This window comes from Lontra canadensis, unplaced genomic scaffold, assembly GCF_010015895.1.
Source record: "Lontra canadensis isolate GAN:19392208 unplaced genomic scaffold, GSC_riverotter_1.0 scaffold79, whole genome shotgun sequence".
Taxonomy (NCBI): Eukaryota; Metazoa; Chordata; class Mammalia; order Carnivora; family Mustelidae; genus Lontra; species Lontra canadensis.
The window spans coordinates 1,047,559-1,057,673 of record NW_022631073.1 but is presented as its reverse complement, the minus strand read 5'-3'; the positions used below and the strand labels follow the sequence as shown (position 1 = coordinate 1,057,673).

The window sequence follows — 10,115 nt, the reverse complement described above, 5'->3', positions numbered from 1 at the left end:
CGCGCTCAGCTCGCGGGGGGCCACGGGGACGCGCTCAGCTCGCGGGGGCCACGGGGACGCGCTCAGCTCGCGGGGGCCAGGGCGCGGTCAGCACAGGGAGGCAGGATCGCTGGTCGCGCCCTCCCTAAGTCCCTAAGCACGGGTGGGCCTGGAAAGGAGCTGGGTCAGCAGGGAGGCAGGCTGGGAGTGGCGGCGAGGGCCCACGTGGGCCGGGAGGGGGCCCCACCACGGAGTGCATCCGACGGGCTCCGTCCCCATGGCCCCTGCCTTGGCGTCTGCACCGTCGACTTAAGGGGGCTTCAGCCGCTTACTTTGGGGTCTTCTGATTGTCGTGGGCTCTGGGTAAAGGGCACAGGATCCAAATCACTGGGGACTCCACGGTCCAACTCCCAGTTCGACAGCACGCCCTCGGAAAGAACCACAGAGACGCCCCCACCTCCCCCCCAGGCCTGGAGTCTCCCTTCTCAGCCACAGTTGCCCTGTAAGCGCCACAGCCAGCCTCCCTGCCGCAGCCCACCCGCCCTGTACCAGAGCCCGCCTGCTGCCCCGAGCACCTACTGGACGGGCAGGCCCGCCCTGGGTTTTCCAGCTGCCAAACACCACCACAGGACCCCCTAGCGCCGGCACGCGGGTCACATGTGGGGACAGAGCGCCCTATCTTTGTGATGTCCTTCCTTCCCATGTCCCTATACTCCACTCTCTGTCATGTGCTAACTTTGCAAATCATCCTTTCTGCCCGAGAAGCTAAAATGCAACTTCAGAAACACAAGATGACCTTGATTCCTGAAGAAAAAGAAAACACAGGAATTGGGCCAACACAAACAGACATGGCCGAGGACAGCCACAGGTGGGGCTCCCGGCAACACAGGGGTCTTAGAAGCCAGGATGCTGGTGACTCACCAGCAGAGTGTCCATAACCAGGTGGGGACAGAGGTTCACAGCCTCCCAGCTTCTTGGGCCCCCTGTGTTTCCCCTCAGAGGCCTGAACCCAGCTGTGTGTGTCCCAGGGTTTTCAGGGACTCGGAAACAGCGACCACTGCACCAGGTGCTGCTGGGTCCTCCTCTTGGCCACACTGGCGTCCCATGTGGCCCCAGGTTCGAGGTGGCCTAGAGCAAACTCACACACCAGTGCAAGAGCAGGTATGAGGCAGTGGTCCTGATGCCCTGAGAGGCCGGCCAGGTACCAGGGGCTTCTAGTTCATCCTGGCCCTCCCCTGCCCTGCCCTCCCCTGCCCTGTCCCACTCCATCTGACAGCCAGCCCCGGCCAGCCACCCCCAGGGGCAGAGTCTTGGTGCTGTGCGTTCCCTCTCCTGAACCTGAGCTGGGCCAGGGACCCGCTGCAGCCCGCGGAGTGTGGTGGAAATGACACGGTGCCCATCCACGCCTCTCCCGTGCCTCGGCCTCAGCGCACCTGGCGTGGTGGGAGGAAGTCCCACTGCCCCACTGAGGAGCTCAGTGGACATGGAGAAGCCCCAAGACCACGGAGGACAGCTGCTGGTTTAAAATATGCCCAGTCTTTGACATTCGCTTCGAAGGGTGGAACCTGACCCCCTTGAGTGTGGGCTGGGAGCGGTGGCTGGCTGGGGACACACGGCCTGGGGGGGGGTGACCACACAGGACCGCGGAGTCTGGGTCCGAGAAGGCACCCGGGCTTCCTCCTCTGTCTCCCGTCTCGTGGAGAGGCTGGCCAACACGGCGTGAGGCCACGCAAGCAGCTCCATTGGGAGCCCCGTGGTGGGGACCTGGCCTGGGAGCAGCCCCCCCCCCCGAGCTGCAGACGGTGCAGCCGGAGCTGACAGCCACATGGGGACTGTGAGGGGAGCCTGAGCCACAGGCACCGGGGGAGCCGCTCCCGGCCTAACGGCTCACAGAGACGGAAGGGACAGGACTGGAGCCGCGAGGTGTAAGTGACAGAGAACAGGAAGAGACAACAGAGCAGACAACGAGAATGAGAGCCCCAGGGATGTGACCCGGGGGCACCGGGAGAACCCACGTTGGGGACCGAGGACACCGCCGCGGGGTCCTGGCTCTGCAGGCATCACGGGCAGCAGGGAGACCCGCCCCACACCCCCCACCTGTCATGAGAGACTAGAAGAGGGGTTGCTGTGTCACTAGGTTCAGGGTGGCTCATCACCCGGATATTCTAAGGGTGTGGAGACCCTGCCCGCCCAGCCCCCCGCAGGAAGCTGGAGGGAAGGACATGGGCCAGCCAGGTGCCAGGGGAGGCGAGGGGCCTGCGCGCGGAGCCCCGAGAGCACAGCAGACCCCTCCTCGCCTGCACAGGGTCACCGGCAAGGACAAAGGAAACCCATGCTGGGATGGGCACGAGCGTCCGTGCTGAGCCTGCTGCACTGACAGAAAGAAATGACAAACTCGTCTATTTCTTGCTTTTGCCACAAGTTCTGCCTTGTGCATACAAAGCATGAGGAGTCATGATGTGAATTCTGAAAGCAGAGACCTTTCTAAAGTCAACTTTCTAAATCACTGTGAGAAAGTGAGTGTACTCAGCTCCTATTTTTAATAAATGGGGGGCGACAGTGACTCCTACCCACACCCTCTCCCGGCTTTGGAGCCTAAATAACATCCTCAGGGTTTTCACAGGAGCGACACGGGCCTGCGCCTGAGCCACCGCGCTGGGGGCCGTCCGTGGGCTCCGTGTCACCTCGGGAGAAACGTGGGCCGGGAGGGGCAGCCCTTCTCTCAGCTGAGGGGGGCGAGCCGGGTGAGCGCCCGGGCGGCCCTCTGCCCTCGGCCACACTGACAGCGGCCGGCTGCCTCGTTTTTTAAAGTAATAGATTTTAGGTCAATGACAGAACATTTTTTAGTGAAGCAGGCATCCCAGATTTTAAAAATAACAATAATTTTATTAATTACAGCTTCTCCCAAATCATCTCAAATTCTGGTAGTTAAAATCATTCAGCATTTGGATCCAGCCGGTGTCTGGGGAAGGGAAGGGAGCCCAGCATGTCCTGTGGGGCGCCCGGCCAGCTCACCACTTGGGGGAGGGCACACCCCAAGACGAGCTCGGCACAGCGATGCCATCAGGGGAAGACATATCGATCCCCCCTAATGGATGGGGAGCGGGATGGAGAAGACTTGCCTGCTGAGGACAGCAAGGTCTAGCCATTGCTTGGCACACCAGCCAGGAGCAAGAGCGGCCACGAAAGCCTTACATTTATCTGTGGTCACACACGGACTGCAGCGGGGCGGGCATGAAGAGACACATGGCGGAACGTAGCTCTAATGGGGGCAGGACAGTGTGGACAGGAAGGAGGAGCGACACCAGGCGGGAGGTCCGGTCTTTCACGAGGGTGAGTGTCGAACTGGACTGGGCTTCCTACGGTCAGGGAACTGAGCACAGGCCCTTGAAATAAGAACCGACATGTTCTCAGGAGGGCCCGAGCGGCTGCTGGGGCCCCCCAGGAGGATAGACCGTCCCCATCAGCCCCTCAGGAGGCCCTCGTGCTGGGGCTGGGGCTGGGGCCGGACCCACCGTGCCTGAGCTCCCTCCAAGTGGCCAGCTCTGGGACAAGTGTCCGCATAGCCCTCAGCAACATGTCGCTGGCTGCACTCGCACCCGCAGCCCCGGGGTGGGGGGGCGGTCGGAGGAAGGATGCCAGGTCCTCGTTGGCAATGAAGGGAGACCATGGAACGTGCAGTGGTTTCGTGGACAAACCAGAGACAGGGTGCCATGCCCTGCCTGGCAGCTTCACACCGAGAGCCAGCATGTCCACAGAGGAGCACCAGGGTGTGTGGGGTCTCCCATCCAACGCCCGTCGCCCTGCACACCGAGCCCCGGGGGTCCTGCCCTCCTCAGCCGCACCTGCTGTGCATCTGCTCAGCCCTCCCGACTTGGAGGACGGGCAGTGGGGATGTCGCCCGGAGGCTGGTGGGACGTGCAGACTCCCGGACCCCCCCAGACCTGCTGAAGCAGAATCCCCCTGTTCCCTGGGGACCCATGATGGCCAGAGACCCTGCTTGGGTGGCCCTGACCCTGTGCAGAACAAGCGCTTCTCCGCGGCTTTGCTTCCCTCAGACCAGCAGGCCCCAGAGAGAAGCCCTGAGCAAAAACGACCCCCATGGCATTCTGACATTCCTTCTCGACTGGAAAGCTGGGTGGTTAAATTTTTAAAAGAAAATCAGCTTATTTTTAGCACTTTAAAACACACGGCCAGATGGACAGGCGTGCAGAGCTGACGTGACAGTAGGTCCCAAGTCCATTCTAGGACGAGCCTTGTCAGCTGTGGGGAGAGAAACACCTTGAGTGCCTCCGGGACCCGGAAACCCAGGGACAGACACGCAAGGGGGCTTTCCCAAGAGACCACATGCCCTCCTACCCAGCCAGAGCCCGGATCCCCACCACCACACCAAGGGCCTCGGCACCATTCCTGCCGGCTGGTAAAGGACCCCACAGTCTGCAGCCACCAGGCTTCTGACCAACGAGGGAGACCTGCGGTGGGGGAGGGGGTGGGAACCACCGTTAGCCCGAGTCTGGGCCCCACAGAAAACCGCCACCGCATCGGGAGGGAAGGAAACAAGCTCCTAATAAGTAGGGGCCAGACTGGCCCAGAAATGAGGGCCCCATCAGCACCGGGGGGCCAGCCACGCATGCACCCAGATGCTCTGCTCGGGCCTGCGAGCTCTCGGGAACGCCAAGAGGGGGGCACGTCACCACGCAGGCGCCGACCATCCTTCCTTGCCGGTTGACAGCCGGGTGCTGAGCGAGGTCGATGGAAGCTGCTAGAAACCCTCGGGGAACCAGCAAGGGTCGCAGCACGGCGGCCTCTCCCGGACGCGAGTTTCAGAAAGAAGGTGCCGCCTTCATCCCCGCGCTGGCTAGCGTGACGTGCCGTGCGCGGGGAGATCCTGCTCATGGTCCAACAAAACCAGCAAGCGACGCGCAGCACAGGACGTTTCCACCGCATTAACAGCCTAATGTGCTCAACCTCGGAAAGCGGGGCCCCAGCAAGAAGACCCCCGGCCGCCGGGCCAGACGGCATTCCAGACGCGCTGGAAGCTTCCATGAACGCAGCAGCAGGAGGGGCACACCCAGGCTTGTCCACCGGCAACGGCACAGTAGTAACAGGACACCACGGCCGGAAACTGCCAGAAAGGAAGCTATTGATGAATCTGACCACGTGAAAATTAAATACATCCGTACCCAAAACCCTAGCAGCACTGCAAGACAGGCGGCACACGTGCGCGGGGGTGGGGAGGGGCCATCTGGGGTACAGCTTTGTAGACAGGGCAAAGGCACGGGGCGCCACGGTCCCCGCAGGAAGCACGGGCTCGAGTGGGCGCCAGTAATCCACAGAGACAGACGCCCAACGTGAGAAGCAAAGAGACCCTAGGTCCCACCAGTAGCCAGAGAAACTCAAAGTATCCGTATAATCCTTTTACCTTCCAGACGATTAGAAATTTAAAATATCGCTAGCAGCCAGGGCTGGTGGGGGTTCAGGGAAGCCTGAACGTGCCCGGAATGAGCAATGGCTGGCTCTGCGTCCCCACCACTCCGCGCTCTGCCCTCCGTGCCCCTCACCTGGGCCCCTCCCTGTCTGCTGCCAGTCCCCCTTACGTCCCCATGGGTCTGGGTACCCTGCACACAGCAGCCACATCCTCGGGGGCCGTCACGGAAGGCACACCCAGGACAGCCCCCGGCGCACAGAGGGACAGTTTCCTAAGGACGCCAGCGGGTCAGCTGTGTCACGATGCCTTCCATGGACACAACTCGGGGGCGGCAAGGTCTTCCATACCTGCAGGACCCTGAACCCTGCTCATTGCTTGGTTGTTTGTGATATTCAGGAAAGTAGAAACACCCCAGGGTCCCACGGCAGGAAAGGAAGGAAGCAGAGAACGTCACGTCTACACCAAGGAAGGCTGAAGGGCAGGGACTCAGCCCTGGCCACTGGTCAGAACCACCAGCCTGACAAGATACGGGTGCGGAGCTCCACCCCCAGGGGGAATTCCTGGGGGGCGGGGACCAGGCAGCCACAGTTTTAGGGGCGCCATGGAGTGGAGCTCCCAGCCGGGTCCAAGGGCTTCTCGTGTGAACCCAGCCAGCACATGCTACGGATCCAGCAGATGCTGGCAGCACCCACTAAGTAAAAAAGCAGGTTACGACCAAACCACGTATGGAACGCGATCCATTCCTGCATCAAAGGAAAAAAGTGTGTTTCTCCATGGCTGGAAGTGTGAGAACGTTCCTAGAGCAAAGCCGCAGAAGACGCTCACTGATACGTTCACTGCAGAGTCTTGGTGCTAACCCTATGCGTCTGGACCCTCCTATTTAGGACAATTTTAGGAAAAACAGGAAAGCATGCACATGTATACATCTTCATGCTTCTGTAATTAGGAATAAACAAAGGATTTGTTTATTTATTTATTTTTACATTTTAAGAAAGGTGACTTGAGAATCTGGTGGCCTCCCGCCCTGGCATGCTGTCCACCCACCCAACAGACCCAGGCCAGGTATATGTGGCCTTCAAGGGCTCCCTTATTCCCAGTTCTTTCTCGGGGAGCAAACCTCACGGTAATTAGTCACCCCAACTAGGAAGCTAACGTCACTGGGGTTTGAGTGCTGATCATGACTACGGAAAAGGGTGGGCGCCCCAGCCTCATGCCACACGGGACGCCGAGACCATGACACACGAAGGGGCTCACACAGGAGTGCGGCTCCAGGGCAGGGCTGCCAAGGCAGGGCAGGTCCCCAGGCAGGCTCAGATCCACAGTTCCCAGAAGTCGGCGAGGGATGGGAGTGGAGGAGGCGTCAGCGAGAGTGGGGAAAGGTGCCCTGGTTCCAGCGTGAGACAGAGACGAAGAGACCGCACCACGCCCGGGCCCCGCCAAGCAAGCACGGGCTCTAGACCCCGCGGGACTGACAGGGACGAGGACACTTGTCCATCACAACCACACTTTTCAGCTGGGATTTACCTGGTGCTCTGTGAAACTGCCCTTCTTTTACCCTTTTCTCTGCATACCGAACTTGATATATTAATTGAGAGTTTTAATCCAAAAAATTCATCAGAAGGTCTTCCGTCGCCATAGCAACTGTGCAGTCCCAGTAAATGCTCCTCTCCGGCACCGGCACCAGCGCCGTGCTGTGGCCTCTTCAAGCCAGCTTGACAGTGACAGTAGCAGGAGAAATGCGACCCCTGGCTGGAGGAGCTGGGGGGGGGGGGTACTTCACACTGGGCCCGGAAAGGAGCTGGGGCTCAGGGAACGCCGCCTGCCTCCCTGACTCTCCCTCCTCCGCCCCAAACCCCATTCTTTTCCTCTGAATAAACCCACGGCCCTCCACAAGTCTGTGCCGGGATGCTTGAGCCGTAGCGCCCCGACATGACACGCACACGTGGGACAAAGCACCGTCTAGACCGACAAAGCCCATGGCTGCTGAGCCCAATCTCACCACGCAAAGCCTGGAGGAGTCCCAACGGGGCGTTCAATTTGGGGATGTGGCCGCCGTGCCAAGGGATGAGCGAGTAACTGATGGTCACGTGTGCCAGAGAGCGAGCACCTGTAGCCAGAGTCAGCCCCCACTCCCCCACGCCCGGAGCGGCTGCTGCCTCCGCCGTCCTACTCCAGGCCCATACAGGGGTGGGGGGATGTGCTGAAGAATTCCCAAATCAGATTGTGAGCAGTATCAACAGAGTCTGTGCTCTTTTTGCCTTTTTAATCATCATTGAAATCTGAGCCATAAATACACCGTGAGCAAATAGAAAAATCCCACGTTAAAAAGCTGAAGGCAGCCGCGTGCGACATCGATTTCTCTATCTCCACGTTCTCTGCCTCAGAGAGCACAAGGCTAAGACATGGAAAGACTGGCCAGTTCTTGGCTGACGCCAGCAAGCGCTGAACTCAGATGCGTCTCTCAGACATTTTCTCATCACGCAGCCAGAGAAGCTAAACATCAGTCTGCTTCCCGATCAGTTCCTAATGCACCCTGGTCTTTCTTTACTCGGAATATTTATGTTCAAACAAAAATGCATAACATAGGAAACAGTCACAGCACTGAGTTCTGCTTCCCCAGAGCTCAGAACACAATGACAGGCAGACCCAGGACACCCTGGACTGACGTGCTGGGTCACAGATGCTCCTCCCTACTGACCGTGGCCAAGCTGAGCAGCCCAGCACCCTCTGGGCAGCCCAAGGCAGCCTCTCCATTGCACCAGTGACCCCCCAGGCATGGCACATTCACCAGCACTGGCCTGCGGTCAGACTACTGTGATTTCCTATCAGGTTTAAATTATTCATCAGTATAAATAGCTTGGCCCCCTGTGTGGAGCTGTGGTCTAAAATTATAAAAGACCCATCATACCTTTGCAGGCTGCCTACAGATGAAAAATGCATATTTCAACTATTTTAAGAAAATGTCAAAAAAACATCAAATGTGTCATCCTTGTACCATTTAAATTATCTGCACGACATCTGTAGAAAAGAGCTGTATGTTTGCGGGTGAATATATGCCAGGGCCAGGGCCCCAGAGGCGGACCCTCCCTGCCGGTGGTTGCCACGTCCACGGTGGCCCGTCACTGTCTTCTGGAGGCGCCTGCCTCCTCCAGGCCACTCCAGAGATGCGGGTGGGTGGTCTGGGTCAGGCCTCTCCCTGCCGGAGGACCCGAGATGAAGTTCTCAAAGGGAGTTCCCAAAGGGCAGGTCTCTCTGCACAAAAGCAAAGCCATCTCCACCGCACATCTGAGCCCCTGCGGGGAGCGCGACACACCGTTCTGCAGACCGAGAGCTCCCAGGGCGGGGGCCGGGCCACCTGTGGGCGCGCATCTCTCTTCAGAAGCGGGCACGCCGCGGAGCAGAGCAGACCGGCCGCGCGCGCCCCGACAGGAGCACGAACGCAGGCGGCCGCGGTGGGCAGCTAAGGCCGGACCACTCTGGCCACGGACCCTCACCCGGCAGGGCGGGCCGCCGCCTACTCCCGCACGCTGCGCCGCCGCCGGACACGGAGGACGCAGGCGGGAGCCCCGGCGCGCGTGGGCACCGCACGCACCGCCCGCGAGTTTCCTGGGAAACCGAGACGCCCCGGGACGCCCCCCCACCCCCACCCCGGCGGGTCGCGGCGTCCGGACGCGAGGAAATGCTGCGGCCGCGGCGCCCCTGCGAGAGCGCCGCGGGCCCCCGCGCTGTCCCCGGAGCGGCCCGGGGCCCCCGCCTGCGGCCGCACTCACCGTCCTCCTTGTCGTCAAACACCGGCCTCCGCGCCGCGGCCGCCGACATGGACGAGCCCATCCGCTTCTTCCACTTGCTCCACGGGAACAGGGGGCGCGGCTGCGCGCGGGCATCGCCCGCGTCCCGGGCCCGGGGCTGGCCGGCGGCGGGCGGCGGCGGGGCCGGGGTCGCGTCGGGTCCGGAGGGGCGCGCGCGGCTGGGGGGCGGCGAGCCCGGGGGCGCCGCCGCGCTGCTGCCCCTGCGCTCCGCGCCGCTCCTCATGGCCGGACCTGGGTGCGCGGCGCGGCCGGAGCCGGGGACATGGCCCGCCCGCCGTGCGCGGAGCGGGAGCGGGAGCGGGAGCGGGAGCGGGAGCGGGAGCGGGAGCGGCTGGCAGCGCTCGCAGTGCTCCCCGGCCTCGGCGCTGGCGGGTCCTGGCTGCGGGGCCGGTGCCGCCGACTGCCCGCGCGCGGGGGCGGGGCCGGGGCGGGGCCGAGCGCCGGGGGCGGAGTTGGGGCGGGGCCGAGCGCCGGGGACGGGGCGGGGCGGGACGGGGCGGGGCGGGGCGGAGACCCGGCGGGAAGGCGCGGGGGTCCCACCGCCCACCTGGAGGGGGCTGGTCCGCACCGACACCGGGGCCGCAGCTCCGACTAGGAGGCGGAGACAAGAGCGAGGGAGGGAAGGGCACGATTTCCTCCGGGCATCATGGCGACCCCAAGGGATGGGAAGGGCGTTGGAGACTCAGGGCCCCCCTTGGGTCGCCCCGCGCCCACGGCCTTCGCGAACAAAGCCGGATGCGGGGCGGCCTTCAACTTTATCCTGCGGCTCTGCGCTTCGCGAGGCCGCGCGCCGGGCCGGGAGAGGGGCGCGGGGAAATGGCCGCGCGGAGGCCAAGGCTGGGCTGGGGTCGGCGCGTGCGGGCGGGTAGTCCCGGCCGGATGCCCAGCGCGCCCTGCGG

The 10,115-nt window shown here is 62.3% G+C and overlaps 1 protein-coding gene across 1 annotated transcript in view; it reads right to left on the bottom strand.

Annotated features, from left to right (window-relative positions):
• STK32C (serine/threonine kinase 32C) overlaps positions 1 to 9,508 on the bottom strand; it is a 68,006-nt gene extending 58,498 nt beyond the window's left edge. Inside the window, exon 1 of the mRNA XM_032882055.1 lies at positions 9,178 to 9,508. Coding sequence (XP_032737946.1) covers positions 9,178 to 9,439 — 262 coding nt within the window. The 5' untranslated portion in view covers positions 9,440 to 9,508. The remainder of the gene's footprint in view (positions 1 to 9,177) is intronic.
• Between the last annotated feature and the right edge of the window lie 607 nt (positions 9,509 to 10,115).